Genomic DNA, 25857 nt, shown 5'->3' with positions numbered 1-25857 from the left:
TCAGCATTAGGACAACGATCAACCAGTTACTTAGCAGGGTTGCCGTAGGTCACGCATCCTTTTATACTTATTGGTCAAAGAAAGATGGAATTATTTACAAATACATCTCCACTTGTATTTTAAAGTTTGAAAACAGGTAATAGGGTGAACATGATGCCAATAACGTTTGGCTATAAAGTCGAGTTAGTACGAACCTCGGTAAAACGAATTCCCCGATAAGACGAGTTTACTAAAATCCCTTTGAAACTTTCATAAAGGTCAATTCTAAAACACCTCTGTACAACGTAGTAATTAGGTCTAAAACCTCCTTAGACGAATTTGTTTGTGACATGGGCTAGGACAGATTATCCTCTATACAACGAATACTTTGCACAAAACTTCTACAAGACGAATTCGACCTCTAAGACGAATTCCCATCATAACCTCTATAGTACGTAGTTTTCAAAACAAAAAGAAGCTTGTCTCATCATGAAACCCCCACCTATCCCTCTTCCTTCCTCAAGGAGAAACCTCTATAAGACATATAATGGCAGTATTAAACCTCGATAAAACGAATCTCATTGTTAAAAATACTTCGTAATACGAATGTTTACCCTATTCCTTGAAATTCGTCTTATAGAGGTTCGAGGTTGTAAACTAACAAGGGATTGTATAACGTATAACAGCGCAGTGTCGCGACTGTCAATGTACCATCACTGTCACTGTCGATGATTGGTATCGCGATTGTGACACAGCTGTTAGCCGTGACAGCGGCGAATCCTGATTACTACGCGCTAGTATCGCATATTACGCCGTTAGCTCTGATATATTTCAATCAATCAATTAATTATAAAAGATTTAAACGCTACTATGTGCGTATTTTAACCCAAATATGAGTGAAGAATGAGTGTAGGATGAGGGGCGCGATCTTGTATTCTTGTTAGGGACTTAAGGATGACATGTTCCTTAGACACAGCTGTTAATTAATTGTCCATACAGTATGGCAACTAAGGGACCTACAGTTTATAGTGGAATCCGAAACACATTTTGCCTTGTAATTAACGAATTGGTCTAATTATCAGGATAGTACTGCGTATAGTAATACTCACGAGTGCGGACGTTAATCCACACCAGGGAGCATCGCATCCACAGTGCATGCCTATAAATATCCACAATTCGTAACCTAGTTGATGGATTACAGGGCAACGCCACAGTTCCAGTTTTATTTACTTCCGTTAACTAAACGCAATATCATTTCAATTTGTGATTTTTTTGCTGATAGTAAAATATTTTTTTAGTAAGTTTTAAAATGCATTTAATCGCGTTTTATATTACAAAGTCGTGTCTGTATAGTTAAAAAGTCTAGTTTAATTTTTTCAACGCTAAACGACGTATGCTATTGTACATGAATAATTTATCTTAAAGTAAAAGCCACCGTAGTGCAGTAGACAGTAGGCCCAAGGCTCATGTATAATGGATGACTCCTTACTAACATTGCAGAGTTGAGAAAACATCCCATTTTTGACCTTGCTTCTTTTCACTCTTTTCCTTGACCTTTACAATAATATCGTGGATACATTAAATGGTATTTTAACTCTTTAAAAGGTTAAGTGTGAGTTTGAACCTTGTGTTCAAGTGTGACATTGCACAGTTAACTTTTAAAAGCTTACTAGGAATTGGGTTTTTTATACTTGTAAGAGTTAGTTTACGTGTTACATTTATTATCATGAAAAAATGTATTCCAGATGAAAGTATTCTACCATTATTTTGTCAAAAACTTAAAACATGGAATTATTTGTTTTAGATTATCTGCGATAATTGTGTTTGCAAAGACCTAAAAAGAGCACCCTTTGTTTAAACTTGAATATTTTACAGATTTTAACTGGTTTCAGTTAATAATGAGCAGAATTCTAACATAAACTACTTTTTGGCTTTATATTTTTTATGTATCTACTCTTTATATTTCGTAAGTCTAGATAGTCTAAAATTCTCACGTAGGTATTCGACTTATACAAATTATTGGTGTATCTGGTCTCTTAAGCTTTCTTTTTCGTTTTGTATGTTGTCTGCATATTGATCTTGTATATGCATAACTATTTAACCAGATATTAAACTTTTTTTAAATTTTATCATCGTACTCATTCGTTGTTTTATTTTCGCCAAAAACCAAATGGTAAAGCTGACCTATGTTTTTTACATAATAAACCCTATATAAAATATAAATATAAAACATTTTCCTCTCAATATTGTTGAGTGCTACTCTGCCCATCTCACTTTGATTGCTGGAGAAGGAACGTATCCACCCTGCCAAATTTCAACAGACAGAGATACGCGCGATGACATTTGCTTTTTGGATAAAAGAAAATATTTTCGTGACGTTTTGTTAGAATGACGTTGGAAATTAATTTCCAGATTCCACTTTCAAAACATACAGGGGGAAGCTCCTTACATAACTAATTTATTGAGCACAATAAATTGTAGAATAAAAATACATTCTTATAGATTGGTTGACCTTATGGATCGACTAAAGGCTTTGTGTTTTTACCCGGTATATCTAGACAAACCGGGTTGGTTAGTAGTCGTAATTTCAAACAGTTTTAACCAAAGAAAACTCGTTATTATAAACTTTTTCTCACCCTCCATTACACATAAAGAGTGAGAATCGCACTGTAAAATGTTAAAAAGTAACGAATAGCTTCTTTTTTTTTTGAAGTTTTTGTGATTATGTGTTATTTTTGACATGCTGACAACGCTTTAGATTAGCAGGTAGCCTACAATACTGTACATTTTACATTTTGAGAGATTATATTGTTCTATCGAGGTTCAGTTATGCAGCTTATGAATTATAGTTATAATAATCAGTAATAGTTTGATTATATAGTTTTATACTCAAAATACTGTACCAAAAGGAGTAATACCTGAAGCGGGTGTAGTGGACGAGTACATTCTTGAGTTTGACACACTTGCAGTACCAAAAAAGGGTCAATAAAACAACGTATGCCAAATTGTGTGTAAATTGAAAATATCGCATACATATACCTTTTGCTTGAATGTTATACATATATGTTAACTCAACATTAGAAATAGTGGCTCATAGTTCAAATGAAGAATGTATATATGTATGTATGTGAATGTATGTATGTTTTCTCTTATCATCTCAATGTACCGAAAGATACTGTAAACCAAAGCTGTAGCTCACAGCCCCACCACAACAGGGTCGAGATGGCATGTTGGGCGTGTAGGTAGGTGTAATTATTCAGCAAGGCTTGGGTAGGTAAGGTTGGTTAGGGTAGGGGTGGGGGGTATGTGGGACAGAACTACATGGATTATTTAACAACAACATTTGGCTCCGCTCCACCCCTCGGTACCCGATCTGTATGCGGTTCTATGTGTTTATATGTCAATACGGTAGTTTGTATAATCTCAGTGCTGGAATATCTGCTGAAGCTTGCATGCGATGTGGATGTGATGATGCTGCAAAACTTGTCTTGTGTTGTCGCTTTGGTTATGAGTTGGCGAAATATTTTTTTATGATTTTTGCCGATTTGTGGTTAAAATAGCTGTGTATTAATTGCGCCAAAGAGTTCCTGAATTGCGCCAAGCCCTCAAAGGGCTCCAATAATGTTTCTTAGTCAGGGTGTCCACATTCTGGAAAGTCAGGGATAGTCATGGAAAGTCATGGAAATAAATTATGGTCATTGAAAGTGATGGAAATATGCAAAAAGTCATGGAAATCGCCAATGATGGATGGATTTGAGGGGACTTTTCAATGTCTTAGTCGGCCGTAACCCCGACTGTTATAGAATTTTTCAGGATTTTTCACAAATGTATAACATTTCAATTTACTACAGTCAATAGCTTATGAGTTTTGAGTTGTATTCGATATTTTTTGTACTTATTGTTCTCCATTGTTATCTGTTAATACATATTTCAGTATTTTCTGTGAAATAATTTGTCTAGGTAGTATTATTCATGTGAGTATGCTATATTATAATTTTCGAGTAAAGCTCGTGAGTCAAGGAAAATTAATGGTAAATGGTCATGGATAGTCATAAAAAGTCATTGAAATTAATGACAAATTTTCTGTGGGTACCCTGGTAGTTGCGCCAAGCCCAAACCAGGCAGGGGTGAGTTACCGGCAGGAGGAATGTCCTTGTTTACCTAACCTAACCTAACCTACTCAATTATACCATAGAAAACATACTACTATAACCTTATACAGTAGTACTATAAGGTTATAGTAGTATGTTTTCTGTGATTATACAGTCAAAGACGGCCGCCAGCCGATAATGAACGTATCGGGTGGATCCCTGCGTTAGTTGGCGCAATTCAGGAATACCCGATTACCTGACTCAGGTCAGTTGGCGCAATTACTGCAATTAACTCAAATATGTTAAATGAGTTTGCTGTCCATGTGCCCTATTGATTATTCCGAAGGGTTTGTTTCTCACAATTACTCTTGGCAGACTGTCTTACACTCATTCACCTCACCCTAACTTTGAAAAACATTTGACAGTTGAAATTGTCCAGCTAATCTACAAGGGGGATAAAACTATAAGAGAGTATGTTTGATATATGGTCTAGACCAATTCACATTCCATTGGTGTATTATAAGGGCTCCTACTGGCAAGTCTTGTGTAACTAACATAGTAAAGGTTGATACATGCACATCGTGATCTGAATAAACCTCGTGGCTATACAAGCCTCTGCTGAGTTCTGAGCTGCATTCTAACCTGCTTGTTATTCTAAACTGTTTACTAGAGACTCTGTAATTTTATCCGAAATACCCACTTGTGTGTATGTAACAAGTGTACGGTATCAGCATTGAATTTAAGATACCAACTGAAAAGATGTTTAGTTGAGTTAAATAAACGTTGAATACTGCTCTAGTTTTTTTTATATTTTGAAACGTAACATGGGTATAAAAAAATAGTGCAGTTCTTGCCTTAAAATATGCCATGTGTTAGTTTATAGCTAATCTATGTCTTGCACAAATATCCCTTAAAGCTATTTCTTGTAGGGTAAAACAGTTATCAGTGTTGCTGGCAACGTAGCCCGGATAACACTACAAACCGCACCGGGCCCTATAAATAACTAAACCAAGATTTATGCCGTCTTTTATTTGGAGGAATGGGCCTAATGCTTTTTGATTGTGAACTTTGTGGAACTTAACTGTTTTAGGTGAACTAATAGCTTTTCGTTGACACGTGAATTGTCCGATTGCAGTTCATAATGTTTATGACTTTGTGAAACATCGTATACATATGGACCAGCCTTATGTAGATTTTTCTTTAATAAAAAAACAACACACATCTCAGAAATTCTCAAAATTGCAAACGATATATATATGTCATTTGATAAAACTTTTGTTGGGTACAGTTCATCTAAATGTTTGTATCTATCATTCCACCCCAAATTTTCGCGCACACGTTGTTCTTCAAGCTCTGCACATGGCACATCTTTACTTAGGTGCAACGTATTTCATTGGGTGGAATTTCAGCTTTGTGATGTAAGTCCTTAAATTTTGCGTTCCTGGTTTATGTTTGTGTTGATTAAGGATATACAGTTTCGTGCGTGATCATTTTTCCATTACTCATAACGGAAAAAACATACAAACACAGTTTTTGAGACATTTTGCTTCATGTAGTCCGTTCCGTTTGTTCAAGGTGGGGAGAAACCCTCTAAAATTTTGTCAATATTACTTCACAAACCGGACAACGCTAAAGAATACAATAATTTGAAGTAAACCACACAAGTTTAAGCGGTGGATTTGAAAGGAAATAACAAAAACAAGTTTGGAAAACTATAAAAGGTCGATCGATGGATCCTACTCCACACAAGATCACAATCGCACCGATCAAGAACTTGAGTTCTGATTGATCTCTTCTTTTTTTAATTTGGCTGATCTTATGTTGTTTTCAGCTACTTTTGTAATGTTCTACTTTAGGTTGTAGGCCTACATGATAATGTTTCGTTCGTACGTGTCAAATGTATGTACAGTTTTGTGTTTAAATGCAAATTTCTACAATTTGACGAGTCCAATTCGGATATTATAATGTTTCAAGTTTCAATGTTTCTGTATACCACTTGAAAATGCCAACATGGCGAAACATGTAGTGGATTGAAAAAGCCACTATTTATTTGAACTGCAAGACGAGGTATGTTTTAATTTAGTTTGTACTAAGCAGTTCAGGGGCTACAAAATGGAATTTAATTCTACTTTTGACTATCTAATAGTCAATGGTTCTACGCTCCTCCTTTCTACAGGTAGTGACAGATTTCATATCTCAAAACGTCGTGAAGCTAGTCTTATATTAAAAGTGGAAAGTGCCCAAATGGTTTTATATTTCAGCTGAAGTATATTACTACTTCTCAGCTGCTGTCAGCCACATCCGATGTACGGAGCTGCTAAACATTTCAAAGGCAAGTTCCACGTCAGACTTGCGGCAAGTTCCATCATTTATTGGAAGCACGCTCTCACTTCAACACTTTTCTCGTTTTGTTCTCCGTCGTCACGCTCTAATTGTTTTACTTTATTGGCTAAGTTCTTTGTTTTGACGGCTGTAGCATGCGGCGCCCCGTCATGTCATTCGCTTTGTTTTATGATGTTTTTGTTATGTGAATATGGTTGTTTTCGTACAAAGGTTGAGTTTCGATGGAGAGTTGTCACATGTTTGAACCATGGATTAAACACACTCTTACAGCTGTGTGTGGGGAAAATCCCCATTAAAAATTGAAATTTCAAAAAAATGAAAAAAAAAAACGCCTGGAGATACCATGGATTAGAACCTACATACCAAATTTCATCGAAATCGGACCAAAGGTGTAGTCCCTAGCTCTGTACACATCCAGACACACAGTTGATAAATACAATAAACTAAAAAAAAATGTTGGGGAATCCAGGAACAATTCCCCTTAAACTGCTATTTTGTGAACGGACTAAATTGCACAGTTACAGATCTCACTCAATTCTACGATCTCTCTGGACTTATGTTCAGCTTAAGATACGTACAAAATAAGTACATACGTACTAATATGAGATACACGAAATTTAAAATAAAAACCTCCGTCGTCCTGATTCTAAATCCAGGGTGTCTAGAAGTCGGGAAAACGGTTCGTCCTGATTCTAAATCCAGCGTGTCTAGAAGTCGGGAAAAACGGTTAAGTCGGGAATTAGTTTTGAATTTCGAAATGGTCTTGAAAATACGGGATTTTGTCTTTATTTTATATCAAAGTTGGGAATGTTCGTCATATTGCCGCGATCGCGCTAGACGACGATCACGTTTCAAAATCATATATTACAGTGAGCAACAAAGAACTAAAATTATCTATACGAATTATTACAAAAAACATTTTAAGGTACATTTTTGTAATAGCCTATATTTTGTACTTTTTGTAATTCATACATTGACATGCTTATAAAAAGTAAAATTAGACAAAAATTGCAGATCTTGAAGAATCCTTGCCATAGAGTTTTAGGCCCAATGTTTTCGAACTCGATATTGTTATCGAGTAAAGACATAGGCAGTTATATATATTTTAATGCTAAATACAACATGGGGAATAGCCTCACACAGTTAAATATTAATTACTAAACACATATAAATGTTTTAAAAAAATTTTAAAAGTCCTCACCATAAAAATTGCTTTGTTAATAACTCGGCTTGAATAACCGTGTTAGATTCCTTCATTTAACATTTCTTATGAGTTTTTGAAAGAGATTATCCGCCAAAACATTATACAATGTTTCACCGGTGAACAACGAATTCTTATCACAGAACTTTGGAATTTGATTTATTTAAGTGATTTTATTTCCGTGACTTGTTTCTGGTAAAGTCATTAAGCAAAGGTGTTGCATTTTTGAAAATAAGATGAAATGTTAATTTTTTTAAATTTAAAACGTAAACTTTGTGTGAATTTCCAACGAACCAGACACAATCTGAATCTCAAGCAAAACTTCGATCCACGAGACATCTGTCTCGATATTGACATTGCCTAGAGCGATTGGAACCCAGTACGGTTTATACTACATCTGGAGAGGTAGTAAATAAAATAATACCCCCGCCGCAGCAGACCTGTAGACTAAGCGAATTTCCATTTGGCTGATTTTATTTTAAATCCATTTCAATAACAGGTTTAACGAGTACCTAGGTTTGCTGCTACAGGAGAAGTAATAAAGTGCGTTTTTTAATAATATTGATAGCTTAGTATAAAATAAATAAATTTGCCAAGTTTGATCAAAGTGTGTCCATTAACGAGCAAACTGCAACGGTTTACTTATTCTTTATAAGAATAACTTAGGGATTTTATATTTAAAATTATTGAATATTCTCTGTAACCAATAACCGTACAAAACACTTATATACAGTACTATATTATTTGTTTTTTAAGCTCTTCAAAATGGTTTCGAGAGAAACTGGGAAATTTTATGTTTTGAGAGTGAAGATTCCTCATAAAAAAGTATTGTTTCTAACATAAACTTGAATCACAAATATGCATTGCATGTTAATTTATTTCAGCACTTTAAAGACGCTATGGTTTAAGAAACATAATATATGGATACGGTCTCGTAGAAACAATAAACAAAATAAGCGAATGAATTATACCAAACCCTTACAACGATTGGATTCATTAATTTGATTACACCAATTACATTACGTATATTTAAAAACTGTTTGGAATTCGAAGGATGTTGTAAAATGATAACCCGCATCTAATTAGCTTGGGGTTTTTTTATATCAAACGTGTTGATTTTTTTTAATTAATCTGCTACTTGACGCCTTGATACATAAAAGTATGAACAAAAGTTTACCAATAATGAAATTCACTGTGGTCAACATTGTGGTTATGTCGCTCCGTGTTAACAAGACGTATGTTGGGCGGAGTTTGGTCCACAAACAATAACCCTCCGATATTGATGACGTCATCATTAGCCCGCGACAGACCCTCGTTTGTAACACAAACACCGTGCTGTTAACTTTCTCAACTCTACTCACGCCAATGTTTTTGTGTCTCGGGCATTTGTTGTTTATGGGTTGAGTTTTTAACGTTTTCTGTGCAAAACGGTGTCTATAGACGTGTGTTATTTGCTCTAAGCACTCAAATGGTCCCAAAAAATGTTGTAGTTGTGCCAAGCCCAAGCCAGAGGTAGAGGTGAGTTGCTGTCAGGAGGAATATCCTTGTTTACCTAACCTAACCTAACCTACTCAATTATACAGTCAAAGAGGGACGCCACTTTGTGTAGTCTTCGGGTGGCTCCCTGGATTAGTTGGCGCAATTCAGGAATACCCGACTGCCTGATTCAGGCCAGTTGGTGCGATTCATGCCCGCTAGTATAGAGAAAATTTGAAGGTTTTTAGGGGTTTTAATACTGAAACCTTTTTGATGGGACAAAGGTTTCAATGTAAAGTCAGAGTTAAAACATAACCATTGATTTTGAACGTAATATCATTAATTTAAATCTATGAAATTGTCGTTTTGTTAAGGAAATTTCTCAACTTAACTCAACGTTGTTTTTGTCACAGATATATGTTGTCTTTCCATATTGCTATAAAGATGTAAAGGGTTTCCGTGCAAAACTGTATATTATACAAAGAAAATCATTCGAAAAATGCATTTTTGTTAAACAAAAATTGGAAAACCGGCTAGGAGTTTTATTATTCCGGCTACTATGTACAATTTCTACAAGCTGAGTGACCTGTAAACTCTAGTATAACGATTTAAGTTAGTTAAAATGCATAATGCACAGTCTTTTATCGTAATCTAATCGAACGGGAAGAGGCAAAAAAATAATTTTGCCTGAATAATTCATATTACTTTTTTACTTACCCAAGAAATTAAATAACTTCAATGTTATATAAATAACTATGATCTGGAAAAATACAAGTACATGTTTAACATCTTCACAACTACAGACAGAGTACAATGGACGAGCTGGATTTTCTGCAAAAGACCCGAATATGTTGCCACAGGATACAGAACTAAATTTTGTGCTATTACGTATATTCAACGTGACTAAGCACAATACATCATGCAATTCAAAAATTTATAGTTAAAGTTTCGAACAACGGAGGTACAACTATTAAAACTTATTTTACAACAGATCATGTTTCTTTGTAAAAAAAGGTTGCTATCCAAAATGAAAATTCAAATAGCTGTATTCAATGTTATCTAAAAATAGATTCAAGCTTTTTTATTTCACTAAGCTCAAGACATAAATGTCAGACATCAACGTGTGCTAATTCAAGAACACTTAAGAATGTAAAAACCTGTCATTTCGCAACCAAGACTGTAACAGAAGTACAACTTACACAGAATGGAAAGCGCGAGTGGGTTTACTTGTACAGTTGAAACTGCTGGTCTTGAGATTCATGTTTAATGTACGACCATCCAACATAACTGTGCGAGGAAACATCTCTCCCCACTTCTTGACCTGGCCTTGTACATTGACTCTTCTTTTCTACTCAATAGTTTAAAATAGTAACCAATATTACATATTTTTAATGGTTTGCAATGTATTTAGATAATTATTTGTTGCCCTTTTTCACGCTATACATTAACGTAGTATTTAATGATTACAAATTAAATTAACATTTGATGAAGCTCTTGTCCAATATCTACTTTTAACAATCAATATGAATACCACACGTGGACTCCTCATTCGTTGTTAAGTGATTGTTACAGTTAGTTGTGCTTTACTCTTTTTAGCGAATTTCCCATATAAGGGAATAAGCTATTGCCGTAGTTTTCATGGTAAGACCTGGACCCGGGATCGATTTACTTCGTTTTGAGGTCCCTAGAGGCCAAAAACACTCTACGTTCAAATTCATATAGATATATATATTTATTTATATGTGTCCGTTTGGGTGATAACTTGAGCAAAAATGATCCGATTTTGATTAAATTTGGTAGAAAGATGAGATTTTCTTTATATGGATACGAGTGCAGGGCGAGGGTTAAATATAGGCTAGTTGATGATCTGTGTAGCATTTACAGGCCATTCAAGCAGTAATAAACAAGTGTATATAAGCAATTGAAAATCCTCTTAAAGTGGACGGTTTAATATTTATATAGGATTCCGTCTATTTCCACTATTGCATGTCTATAAGATTTTTCCGCCAAACACGTTGATACGGTTTTTAAAACGTGTATGGCATTTTTCAATAGCAGTATATACAGCATTTACACAGTAGCGATATCTGGCCTGACAATATCACAATGTCGTTTTACAATGTAGAGGGGCGTTGCTGCAGTGGAGCAAATGCAATATTCGCTCGTCCCTCCAATAACAACCTTTTGTCGCTGGATACAGTGCGATTATATTGCTTGTTTTTGTCTACATTATACGCTTGTATAGCGTGTTTGTCGACTGTATATAAGTGTCGAATCGGGTTACTTCTGTAAATTTTTACGTTTGTGGTATTTGTGTGTCGCATTTTGAGATTTTTTGTTTTATCAGATAACATTAGTAAAAAATAACTAAATGAAAACTTTGTTTCTTCATAATATTGCCAAGCGGCTAAATAATTTTCCAAAATAAACTTAACACACACTTTTATAGAACTTTTTTTAAAAAGTGTGTGTTAAGTTTATTTTAAAAAATAAATGAAAACTTTAAAATTTTTCAAAAAGTAATGTTAATAGCTGTTTGGAGACAGATATTGGCAATGCGTATAAAGAAGACGTAAGGCATATTCTAGAAAGTCAGTGATAGTCTTGTAAAAATTTCTGGTCATGGAAATAGGCAAATACCCCGCCGCAGCAAACCTGCAGACTAAGCGAATTTCCATTTGCCTGATTGGATTTACACTAAAATGTCTCCTTAAAAAATATCACATTTATTCCATATTTAAATAGAATTAGTTTAACGAGTACTTAGTTTTGCTGCAACATGGAGGGTAAAACGTGTTTTTTTTTAATGTTAGTATTTTAGTAAGAAATTAATGTATTTTCCAAATTTTGATCAAAATATCTTCATAAACAAGCAAACTACAACAGTTTACTTATTCTCCATAAAAAATGACATAGGAATTTAAAATTAATTTTTTTTTTTGGAATTTTATTCGTAACCATTAGGCGCATAATAACGCCTCAATATACTAAAATATTATTATTATTTTAAGCTCTACAAAATGGTTTGGAAAGAAATTGTGAAATTTTGTGATTTAGGGATTTTGTGGTCAAAAATGGGAAAAGCCTATTTTACCCTATAAAACCCCTCATAAATACCCCAGTAATCATAGCCCGATCATGCTGGTTCGCGAACTCGTTCCAATAAATTTAGGTTAGACCTTTCTAAAAATGTACAATGGGATATAGGTTGACATAATGAAATTTCGAGATTCGAACCCGTTACCCTCATTTCTGGAACACCCTGTGCTGATTATGTTCTAAGTATTTTAAATGGATTCTTTTTGTGTGATTTAAGGGGGAATAGTTTTATTTAACGTTTTTAGGTGACAGTGTTCTCCCGTAAATGTATGTGTACGGGTGATCTTGCTCACCCTGTATATGTTATTTTAAAAACTAAGTACGTTGCAACAATTAATTAAATAAGACTCAAAGTGTCTACAACCATATTCAGAACGTATTGACTAGCTGTTTTGTAAACCTAAGACCACGAAACGTATGACCACATACTAAATACACACTAACACCATTAACACAGAACTATACCAATACAATATACGATGAATGTGACCAATACTACCAAACAAGCCCTTATTGTAATTGTCACACTGTTCTGCTAATTACTTTGCCAACTCAGCACTGTTGTGTCCCAATATTGTTTCATCTATCATTTCATAGGATATTACAAATTAGTCATATTTACATTGTATATTGACTAACTGTCGATTAGATTGTGATCATTTATTGATTATTATGAGATTGCTGAGTATTGTATTTAATTTTATTATTCACGATTGTCTTTTATTTAACCAGTTAAAATTCTCTTGTGAGTATGACTCAGTTATGACAACAACTTATATCACTCACATCAAATTTATATTTGATTATTTTAAACCGTTTCAAGGAATTATGGTGTTTTAAAATGCACCACCATAAATAGTCTTTATGTTAAGTATATTTTATGCTTGTAAGGTATGCTATGTTATTTACACGCTTTCCAATTAAGATTGATACGGAAATTATATATTTGAGTCCAAATATGCAGGGTGAGTCTGAAATGGAATCTGTAAAGTAAAGATTAGATTACATTGCCGATATACAGGGTGCGTCATGTAAGGGTATGAGTCTTGAATCATTGAATAAACTATTTGACAGCTTTGTAACTGACTAAGATCAGCTGGTTACTTGGGCAGGATGATTTAGTAAAATCCCAATGATCGAACACATCTGGGTTCAGTTTGGAACCATAAAGAATTTTTTTATTCAGTCACCCGACAAAGTGGGCTTCCCTGTACAGATTTTAGAACATAAAGCCTTACTTTGGCGCACACCAGTATTCCAACCAAAAAACACAAAACAACGTGCTTTTGTTATGCACGTAATCCGTGTACGCTTGAAAATAACACTTAAAGACATTACGACTACGATCAGCTGGTTCAGCGTTTCCCATTTCGTTCAATGTTTGGATTTAACCTAACCTAAAAACGTGTTTTACTTTGTTTGAAAGACTATAAATGATTTATAGTAACTGTAGGACAAATATATTGTGTAACACGATTGCAAACTGCTTTTGCTGCACTAAACTTCCACTAGTTACACAAATAACTATTGGATTTTTCTCATAATCTTTGTTGCTTTGTTACTATGATCAGTTGTTTCTTAGCCAGGACCATAATGCAGTTTTATACCAACAAAAATCTCTTGACGAAACCGGTGATCTTTTGACTACCAAACGAGGATGTAACCTATAACCACCCAGCTGACCATCAAGCGAATCATGCCATGAAGGTAGAATTCACGAACTATTTAATGGATCCGTCATATTTTTTTAACTGTTTTGATTGTGTGGTATACTGCACTGCTCATCGTAACATCATGAAAGTTGGTATATGTAACATCATAAATTATTGTTAAAGCAAGCCATATCCTAAGTAATGAGCCAACCTTTACTGTTATAGCTATGTTTTTGTCTGTGGAGTGTTTTAAATATTAGTTTTCTTACATTTTCCGTGATGTTGCCAATTTTTATACTATTTTAACAAATAAAAATATCTACGTGCAAAATACCACGTTTCCTTGGTTATTAATATTGATAACTAAAAAGCAAAGGAAACTACACGTTTTATCCTTAAAATATGAGATAAACATGAACCAAACTATAAACGTAACAAACATGAGGACAGGCTCAGATTAAGAATGTGAATTATACTTTTAATTCTTCACGGCAATATTTTTATCAATTGACACAAAATGAGATTCGATCAAAAGCGTCTGTATAAAATCGTCTTAAAAGTTAACAAAATTGTATTTCAGTAATAGTGGAAACTAGGATGATCTAGTGGTGTGCTGGACTTGTTGGTCCACCGTCAAGTTCAAATCTTTCCAATCGCCAATAGATTTTAGTTTTCAAACATTTGTCCTCCACTTACCCAGAGACCAAGGAAACGATAGAGTTAGATGAAGAGTTTTTTTTAGGTTGGAGAAGCTATTTCTCTAAAATCCATATGAGGATTAGATAATATGGAATAACTATCTTGGGTTCTAAATGTATCTATGTTGTATTGTTTATTATTACAGTTTATTATTACGCAAATTACTCATTGAGTTATGCCTTAATGTACGCATGAGGTGGGGAGCGAGCTGGTCTAGTGGTTAGAGCGCGGGACTCCGGTTCCTGGGGTCCCGGGTTCAAACCCTGCCAAATCACCAATGGATTTTATCTAAGTGCTATTGCCGTAACCCCTAGGTCTAGTCTGAAGTAATGTGAAAAACGATTCTGGGCTCGTTCCTAGCGTCCTAGGACAACAAAAACATATTACGCAAATTAATCAGTACCGTACACAACCACACAACTATTATTTTGTCACCGGTTGATGGTTGATGCGAATGGTGCAATGGTCGTCTAGTTACACTGGTTGCGCTGCGGGATTTCTATTTAGTGTCAGTTTGACGGAGTTTAATTTAAATGACGAGATAAGTGGGTCTAAGTGCTTTTCCGTTACATGCAGTAAACAACTATTGCGGGTACGCTTTACATCCCGCTGGGAAATTCGTTAAACTGCACAGAGTTTTTTGGTAATAATTTTCAAAAGAAACGTTTTTAAATTGTTTAAAAATATTATTAAATAGAATTTTCGCGAAATTCTGCGTAGACAGGTAAGTAGATTTCCTGCGGGAATAAAAAAACTATTAACAATTATTAATTAAGTTGTAACTTTAGGGTCGTATTTTAATAACTTTTAACTAGTTTATGATTTAAATTATAGTACCAGATAAAACTTAATATAAAAAAATAACTGATTTGTCGTATTAAATTGTACGTAATTTTCTTGAGTGTTTTGTTGTTAAATAATATTTAAATTAATACAAATCTTCCGTTTGAATCTTAAGCCCGCTAGAAAGTATGAATATTAGCTAAAAAAAATCAATCTTAAAGTAAATATTGCCAAGAAAAAATGCATTTCTTCTGTTCACCATATTATTTATAAAACTAATTTTAAATTCATAAATAACCATTCTGCGACCTTTCTGCGTAAGTTTTTTTTTTCCAGTTTGAAGATGTTACCGTCAAATCCGAAAAGAAAGCTAAACATTTTGGAGAAAAGCTTAGCCAAATTACAAAAGACTTAGATAACAAGGTTGGCTTTTAAGGGGCAAAATTGTATCAATTTGATCAAACTTCTCTTAAAAACTTTTAGGTAATAAGCTATTGTTTGTTTTTTTTTACCTAGGAATTCATTTATGAATTGTTTAATCAATTTGTACTACAGTTGAAAGACAAGTAATGTGTAAAATGTAGTGTACAATTTAACTAAACTAAGGATTTCCAAATTGTATCTAACTGTGTGAGGGTTGGGTCAAAGCAATCCCTGTAGCATTAATCGGACAGTATTTGGAGTTGGCGTAAGTCGCAAATATTGTTTACAACTTGTTTGGCTCCGACAGCCGCACAAACTTCTCCCACGACTGTTTGGGCTAAACATTATAGCTTTGGGCACACTTGCAATAGAATAGTGTCTCATTGCAATAAATATCTCTAGGTCATCGTGATTTTTTAAAGAGTGATTTTTTCTGTCATTTTGGTACAAGTTGGTATGATATAGAAACGTACTATAATTTTTTCAACTACAACATGTTTACCTAAGACAATCTATGAGCTGACAGACACAATAAAAACGTCATTAAACTTAAAACTGATATAAACGGGATAAACTCCCGCCTTAGGCCGGGGCCACCGGGGCGAGACTGATATAGCATGCCACACTGGCAATAAAAATCGTCCGTGTCCGTGATACGCACTCCCCCCCCCTTCCACGCTCTCTGTACAGGTTAAAACTAGAAACGTCCGTGGAAAAAGTTCATCGAGATAAGATGAGTGTGTTCACTCCCATAAGCCGCAATGCCCCGCGACTAGTTTTACGTGCAACGCCCGTGGGATGTTAGTAGAGAATACACGTGCAATTCCGTTTGTCAGTCTCGCTGGTAAAACCAGTGAGACTGACAAACGCGTTCACGGACGTTTTTACTCTAGTGTGGCCTGCCCCAATATACCGTAATGTATCTCTCAAGGAAAAAATTCAGCGAGATAAGATGAGTGTGGCCCTGGCCTTAGGTTACACCTTCAAACCAAATTTCGTCAAAATCGGACAAAAATTACTCAAGTTATCGTGTTTACGGACACATATATAAAATTTAAACAAATGGTGTTCTTGGCCTCTTGGGACATCAAAATGAAAAAGTAAATCAGTCCCAGGCCTAGGTCTTACTGTGCCACCTTCGGTAATAGCTACTTCCCTATAGGGAAATTCGGCAAAACTTGATTCAGTGTTGTTTCAAGTTTTTTTTTCGTCGTATGGATACATTGTTTATATTTATTACATTGTATTTATTGTACTCAGTGTATTCCGTATAGGAAGAAAGATGCATTAAGCACATCACTGATGTAATTTTTTGTCTGTTTCAGTTTTCCCCAATGTTCCACCTGCTCCTGGTATGCCATGTCAAGGAGAGGATAGTAAGTTTTTTACTTTATATTTGTTTGGCTTTTGCTTAACTTACCTAGCTTTACTTTCCTTTTGTTGTTGTTTGATATTTGCTTTATATGTTGTATCATGTGGTTATTGCAATTCTATTTGTTGGTTTGAATTTTGTAATTAATTTTGTTTTACTTAATTGTTTGATTATTTTGATTTTTATATCTTAATACAAAATTGCATACGTCTTTTTTAATTTGGATTTTACACATATACCAACTTTAAAACATAAAGCATAATTTATTGTTGTTATTGATTTTATCAACCAATTTGTGATTAAACTACCTATTTCTAACCATTTCGTATTCCATATGTTGTTGGTACATATTTGCAATTAAAATTTTCAAAGTTACTGTTTTGAATGTAGTGTAGAATAAGAAGCTATTTTATTCTATGATTTGAATTTTGTGTAATACTGTACAGGTAAAAGCGGTGGTTTCATTTTTAAGAACAGACGACCACCAATACAGTATTCCTTTGCATTTCTGTGTTTTGTTTTTCCTTTCTACTGTCTTGTCGTTTTAGTGAATTGCCCATACTATTGGGGAAGAACCCCTGGGTAATCAGACAATGGGATCAGGGCTTTATAGGGTCAAATTGGCTTTTCCCATTTTCAACTCTCAAAATATAAAGGTTCCAATTTGTTTATAAACCATTTTGTAGAGCTTAAAAAAATTAATTTAGTATGCTGAAGCGTTTGGTACTACTAACGGTTATGGATAAAATTTAAAAAAGCATATGTAATTTTCAAAATTGCCAGTTATTTTTATAATTAGGTGAAATGTTTTTTTTTATTGCTGGTTCTGGATAGGCTATATTTTGATAATATTTGTCGAATGTATTTATTTCATACTAAGCTATCAACATTTCGCTGAAAAAAACACTGTATTACATTCTCTGTAGCAGCAAACTGGAGTACTCATTAAATCTAATGTTATTTAAATAGGAAATAAATGAGACATTTTATGTAATATTTTCGTGAAATTCAAATTAGGTAAATTGAAGTCCGATTAGTCTGCAGGATTGCTGCAGCAGGGTATTTGAATTTTCCGTTTGAAAAAAAAAACGTGTGGAGATGCCATAGATTGATTAGTGCCTACATACCAAATTTAATCAAAATCGGACTATAGCTGTGGTCTGTAACTCTGTACAAATTCACATAGACACATCGCTTCTAAAACCACTTTTTTGTTCAGGAGGACCCAAAAACAGATATATCCACTCAAAACTCGAAAATTTTGACAAAAAATATACTTGCTCCATAACACTTTGAGCTTGTTTTTTTTATTACAATGTACTGAGAAAATTGGTACTTTTTTAACATCAGAAAAATGTTGCTTATTTTGGTTTGATTTTCGATTTGTTACACAAAAGCACATCAGTTATCATATACAGTTGTTATTATGTGACAAAGTCTTGTTATCGTTTTATCGTTCATTCATCGCATATACATTTCATATTATCTTTCTCACTTTTCCCTATATTTTAGATGTTATAGGTTTAATATATATATTGCGCTTTCCCCGCTATTTCCGGTAGAGTATTTGAAATGTTACATTTTCGGAAATGTCCATTACTTTTTTATATAAGTAAAAGTCACAATACATAAAAATTGCACAAGCTCCTCAAACATTCTTAAAACATTGAGGTTAGCATGTTTTGGTTAGGAATAAATGTCATTATGCACTTCAAAACTAGACAAACGAAAAATATTCTCTGTATATATACTGTACTCGTATCTTCATAAATAATTTGTTTCTTAACCAAATTTTGTTTTACTGTATACTTTAAGTTTAAACTTTTCTTGTATAATTTTTTTTATTGGATACATACGGACCTTATCTTGTAGATTAAAATAAACTTAACCTTATTTGTTTTGTTAAGCTGTCATTTATTCGGAGAGAGTTAACTAAATATGAGAAATAATCTGTTTACTGAAAATACCACAACAACTATAGACAAATTATGTTAGTGTTATCTACTATTAAGTCGCCATTCACCTATGGTGGTGTGGCAGATGCTTTCTCAGTACAATAGCTGATAATGTCAATCAGGCCCCATACAAGGCCAGTGGTGGTTGATTGGGCTGCAATATATATCCTCTGTTTGATCATGTTCATTCACTGGGTGTGGTTGTCATGTGATTAATCGTGTATTGAAGTCATTGTCACGTGTGCCTTGTTATTTCTTACGGGAAGAGGACACAAAATATAAACATTTCAATCTTTACATCTGTTGCATATAATAGTTACACATCCGCCAACGCTTTTAGAAACAAAATTCAACTTCTATGGCCGTAATAGAAACTTTTAAGTTATGACTTTTAAATCCGGTAAGTAGTGGATGCCACCACTTGGTATTGATTAATTTTAAATCTTGTCTATGCTGATATGAGAAAAACTGACCAAATCTTCGAATAAAACTTTCACATACGTGATTTATTACAGCTGACATTAGTTTTGCTAATTTATTGTGAATGAAGAAACTGAAGATGGAAGGATTTGTAATTTAATATAAAGAAGAGTTAAATAAAAAAAATGTTCATTTAAATTTAATAATTAGTATTTTTACAACTTCAAAATATAAATTTAAAATGTCAAAAATAAAGAAAATACCTAGATATTTAATTAAGGGAGATGAAGGTAAATATCTTCATCTCCCTTAATTAAATATCTAGGTATTTTCTTTATTTTTGACATTTTAAATTTATATTTTGAAGTTGTAAAAATACTAATTATTAAATTTAAATGAACATTTTTTTTATTTAACTCTTCTTTATATTAAATTACAAATCCTTCCATCTTCAGTTTCTTCATTCACAATAAATTAGCAAAACTAATGTCAGCTGTAATAAACTTTGAAGTATTGATGTGCCTTATCAAATAGTCTTTTGAAATATTAAAGAAACTAAACCATACTTTAAAAAAATGTAAACAAATAATTTAGCATTAAATACATCAGACAAATCTAATTTGATTATTAAAGCATCAAGGACTAAAAAATGTAATAGCAAAAACAGTATATATGTTCCATTGCATCTCTGATTACAAAAATATCAAGAAACAACTTAATATGCAAACCAGTTCTTTTAATCAGTTTCATCGTCTATTGCCTTTACATTTTCACACGTACCATTAAGTAAACATAGTAACAGATATTTCATTGATTTTAGAAACAAAAAAACACTGTGTACTGCTTAGTTTTATGATATTTTCCTTGGTTTAATTTAATCAGTGGTGTGGCAAATCACAAATAATAAATGTATCAAATAAATTAAATGTGAACTGAAAGCTATTTTAAGATAAAATAAGATTATTTTGTATTACCATTTGATAATTAAATATAGTTACACATATACAACAGATTTTAGAACACAAAAATCAACGACGTTCAATTTAGTTATTGATGATATTCTTTAGTTAAATTTAAGCATAGGTTTAGCAAAACAAAATAACTAAATTTACCTAAATATACATATAAAAAAAACAATGTGATGTGCAAATTATGTTAAGTTAATCTAACACATGTTAAACAGTTCGAATTTAATTAAAGTAGTCTCAAAATTCATACAAAACAACTATTATAATTTTTTTACCGTTTCCATGAAAACATATCAATAAAATTATTTTCATAACACTTAAAGCCGGGGCCACACTTGTAATTTTTAACCAGCGAGACCGTTTTTTTCCGTTTTCACGAGCGACTCACGTGAAAAAGTTTGACCGTGGCCACACTTGTCTTACGAGATAGGTTTTTCGGGCAAACCAGTGAGACTGATAGAGCATGCCACACTGGCAATAAAAATCGTCCGTTTCCGTGTTCCGGCTCCCCTCCTCCACACTCACTGCACAACAGTCAGGTTAAAACTAGAAACATCCGTGGAAAAAAATCAGCGAGATAAGATGAGTGTGTTCACTCCCATAAAGGCGGGGACACACTTGTCATACACCCTTCCGATCCGACTCCGATCATACTGTGGTACGACTGTCGGAGAGGGGAATGGTACTTAACTTTGAACGCAGTTGTTTACACCTCTCCGACACGCGTCACGTCATACTCCGATCCTACTCCGATTTTGAATCCGATCACGCACCGACACTGCAGTCTATTCGTTTGTCGGATGCAGGATGGGTTGTTTCTTAGAATCACCTTTATTCTTAAGATTTAAGAATAATGGTTTAAGATAAATATATGCCGATGCTTGATGAGAAATCTGTGCGTGCATACCTTCAATTTGAGACCTCGATCATGAAAATCGGACGGGTAGAAGAGCCAATCGAACTCGAGAGAGAAAACCCAATGTGCTTAATATATAAGATGGGCACTTAAGTAAACCACCTAACTTTCTTTCCATACAGAATGAACCCAAATTCTTTGTTTTCCACTGCTCTTCAGAGATGTCTGACTTTCTTCCTCTTCATCTAGACAAACCGCCATCATGGCTGAATCCCTAAGTCCAAAGTTTTTGAACATGTTAACCACCTTCTGCACGTAGTTTACAAATCAGACTGGCAAGTGTTGATCGACTGGTGGAGGAAATCTGAGATGGGTCGGAATCGTGTATGACATGTGTGTTCACCCCCTCCGATCCCGCACCGATCCTTCTGGAATCCCGCAAATCGGATCGTAGTAGGATCGGAAGAGTGTATGACAAGTGTGTCCCCGCCTTAAGCCCAATGCCCCGCGACTAGTTTTACGTGCAACGCCCGTGGAATGTTAGTAGAGAATACGTGCAATTCCGTTTGTCAGTATAGTCACAGAAAACATTAGTTGGTAAAACTAGCGAGACTGACAAACGCGTTCACGGACGTTTTTACTCTAGTGTGGCCTGCCCCATATCATAGATTAAATAACTTCATCTATGCCCATATACCGTAATGTATCTCTCAAACCCACGGGTAACGCCCGTGGAAAAAAATCAGCGAGATAAGATGAGTGTGGCCCCGGCCTAAGACATTTAAATAATCGAAAGCAGATCCTGAGTTGATACAGTAACTCTTTTAGAATATTTTTTTAATTCTATAATCATTGACAGAGTTTTTGAATAAATGATCTTCCATAAATTTTTAGATTAAATAAACCAACCACATAATGGTGTGAAATATTTAATTTAGTTTCATTGGATCAGCTGTCTTAAATTGTAAAATATTTGGCAGTTCTTCTTGTTTACATTGAAATGTCAAAGCAAATGTAAACATTGTGAGTATTCTCATTGCAGCCATGGAGACCAATCAATATTTACTTTTAAAATCCTCACTTCAGAACCTTTAAAGCCAAAGGGGCAAAGCCCACGGTCAGTATCGAAGTGTGAATAGTGCTATAATGGTCCTTGGTATGGTAGCTATATTTATGTAAAATTTTAGCCCAGTTGATTCAGTAGTTTTTGTACCTATTAGTAATACACATACAGACAGACACCATTAAATTTTTATATAAGAGTATAGATTTCTTAAATAACATTAAGATGAGTTATTAGGTCCGCTTCTACAGGTAAATGAAAAAAATGGTTTTTGAATAGAACATTTTGAACATTTGAATAGTTAAGTATGAAAAAATACATGTTCCAATTTAGATAGAAATATAGCTATAAACAAGCAAACTGCAACTGTTAAAATTTTTCATTTTCCTCATGATAATAAAGTTAAAATTCTAAATGTACTTCTTTTAAATGTTCAACGATGTACAACAATGCTACGATGTAAACAATTATTTGTTTTTTTTTAAGCTCTACGACAACCTCACCATGGGTGCAATACAAATTGGGCTAATTAAAAAAAATTCCCATAACACTCTTTCATCATTAATCTTTCTAGTTCACAAACATGATCAATATATAATTCATACAAATTTGAACTATTTTTTTGGTCTCTAGAGACATCAAAATGAAAATATAAATCAATTCAGGGTCTAGGTCTTACAATGTGACCTACCTAGCTATTCTTCCTTTAGAGGGAATTCGCTAAAAGTTGACCCTCCACTAATTATTTAACAGCCATCTCCATTTTTACAATTTGTTTTCTTTTCTCATTGAATGCATTACAGTTCTACTCCTAAACATAATTCCTGATAATTCAATGCTTAAGAGGCTGTACTATCATTCAGTAATACTAATTGTTATCATAGCCTAGTTCTTCTATGCTAAGATTCTTAACTAATGGTAAAAACTTAAAATTTAACCACTAAATTTTCTTTTTTTAGACAAAGCACAGCTAATCCATGCTTTTCGCCTCTTTATTTTCTTTGTTTATTTCGTCTTAAACTCATTTACATATGGAATGAAAGTATTATTATCTTTAGTAAAACTATACGATACTTTACTTTTAAACCATTGACTAAATACAATGGTTCTTTTTGTTTTCTGATATGTTAAATATATTCACTCTTAATGTATTAGTTAATTTTTGTTCAACCATTTGTAGTTGCATTAATGTAAATAACAGCACAAACGTCCTAAAGGTCAATATGTTATTTTAGGTATAACCTTAGTCTCAGGCAAAAATTGTCAAATCCTGAAATTTTTATTTTTATTTTCTCACAAAACCTTATTTTACAATTTAAACATCATATAAACACACACATGTGTTAATTTAAAATAACCGTCTCTTGTTTGTTTTAAAAAATAGCCAGCAATATTCGTTTCCTTTTCATCTATGACAGAGAGAGAATATTTGGATGCTTGTGCAGACAACTCAGATTTATGTTTATTCATTCCTTTGATATGTGAGGCCAGGACTCTTGTTTTGTTAGATTGTAAAAATAGTTTTCCAGTTTTTTTTTTGTTTTAAAAACTTCATACCTTCCTTAGTAGTATTGTTACAGATACTTTTTGGTAACTGACGATTCTTAAATACCCAAATTGTAACATTTTGCATGATTATACACAAAATTTTCAAGTTCATTTTATATTGTTGTTCTTCCAATAATGATAAAAAGTACCTGGGGACCGAGTCATGGTGTAGTTTATTTCAATTGTAAAAGCAATGTAAGGGAAACTCACGTTTTATTTACAACTAATTTTGGCTTTTATTATTTAAGTTACAGTGGAATTTCAATTTATTATGATGGAAATTTTAACCTGGCAATCCTCAAGACATTTATTTATTTTACTGTCGATGGAAGGTCGCTCGTTTATACTGTCGTTGTGGCCTATACTTGCATGAACATTGTTTTGACATTTAGTTTAAATTAAAACAGCTGATTACTTTGAGGATTAAGTTTTTGTAGGAGAGAGCCATGTTAAGTAATCAGGTTAGGAGTTAAGGAAAGGCCAATTGGCTGATTAGGATTATTATGTACAAGGATAGGGATCAGCTAGCTTACCTGGTAGATAGAGTCCAGATTAGCCTTGATTACACATAAAACACATGACACAACACAGAAAAACTTAATATTTCGCCCCAGTTAGGGACTTCATCAGAAGGGAGAAGAAAGAAAACTGGCAGTTACAGTTCAAATTCAAAAGTTCCACAATAGTGTTGCCAACTGTTGTTTAAAATTACTGTTGTTATGTACATCTATATACACATATACTTCTATATATACATATGGTGGTTGATTTTTATAAAAATGAAGCTAGCTGAGGGAATGGTTGGGTGAATTATCTGATGTTAAGGTTAGGAGGGTTTCTGGAATCAGTGATGTATTGGTAGGCTAGTTCCCACCTTCTGAGTAGGGAGCTGTTACATTGGTCTTTGGGGAGGGATTTTATGGCTTTTGTCGTGAAACATGTATCAAAGTCTAAGTTGTGGTTTGCTGCATGTATTGCAATGGGTTTGTATTTGTTTGTTTTAACATCCTGTCTATGTCCATTCATCCTTTTCCTAAGAGTTTGGGTGGTTAGGCCTATATATTGAGCTTGACAGAGTTTGCATTGTAGTTGGTAGATCAGGTTTTCGCTATTGCATGTTATGTGGTCTTTTATTTTGTACTCTTTGTTGTACGATGTGCTGGTGAAGGTTTCTGCAGGAATGTTGATGCCACAGGTCTTGCATTTGGTTTCATTGCATGGGTAGGAACCTGGGGGCAGTCTTGGAGGTGGTTCAACGGACGGGTCGGGTAACTTGGGATGGACTAGGATGGTTTTTAGATTGGCAGGTTGTCTGTAGACTATGGTGGGGGGTTTTTGGAAGAGATCTTTGGTCTGGGTGGAGCTTCGAAGCATGTTGTAGCCGGTTCTCAAAAGGTTATTGAGCCTGTTGAGGCCTGGGTGGTAAGTAGTCACCAGGTTGACATCGTAGGTGGTTTTGGTTTTCTTAGGTGGATTGTCGGTAGCATTTTGGGCCGCTTTTATTTGCGAAGAGACTGTTTGTGTCGGGTATCCTCTATTTTCAAAAGCAGTTTGGAGTTGTTTGTTGTAAGTTATCAGATTCTTCTTGTCGGAGTTTATTCGTTTCCCTCTTAAGGCAAGACTGTAGGGTAGGGAGCGTTTGGTGTTGTTGGGATGGCAGCTGTTGTAGTGTAGGTACTGTTGGTGGTTGGTGGGTTTGGTGTAGACAGATGTGGAGATTGAGCCATTTTTCAGTTCCACCATGACGTCAAGAAAGTGAACCGCAGTTTCAGATAATTCCCAAGTGAATTTCAATGTTGAGAAAGTGTTTAGGCTATTTAAAAAATGGTTGAGGCTATTTTCTCCATGGGGCCAAATGACAAAGATGTCGTCTATGTATCTGAACCAACAAGTTGGTTGTAGAGTCTGTTTTTGCAGAAAGTCATTTTC

The 25857-nt window shown here is 34.1% G+C and overlaps 1 protein-coding gene across 1 annotated transcript in view; it reads left to right on the top strand.

Moving 5' to 3' along the window:
• The window catches only part of LOC128988325 (atypical protein kinase C-like), a 195947-nt gene that overhangs the window by 118357 nt on the left and 51733 nt on the right, over positions 1-25857 (top strand). The window contains exon 2 of the mRNA XM_054409510.1: positions 17072-17122. Coding sequence (XP_054265485.1) covers positions 17072-17122 — 51 coding nt within the window. The remainder of the gene's footprint in view (positions 1-17071; positions 17123-25857) is intronic.

Source organism: Macrosteles quadrilineatus, unplaced genomic scaffold (genome assembly GCF_028750875.1).
Source record: "Macrosteles quadrilineatus isolate MER2022 unplaced genomic scaffold, UCM_ALF_1.0 Scaffold_3__2_contigs__length_128488019, whole genome shotgun sequence".
Lineage (NCBI taxonomy): Eukaryota > Metazoa > Arthropoda > Insecta > Hemiptera > Cicadellidae > Macrosteles > Macrosteles quadrilineatus.
The sequence above is the reverse complement of the archived record's forward strand: the minus strand, read 5'-3'. Positions and strand labels throughout refer to the sequence as shown.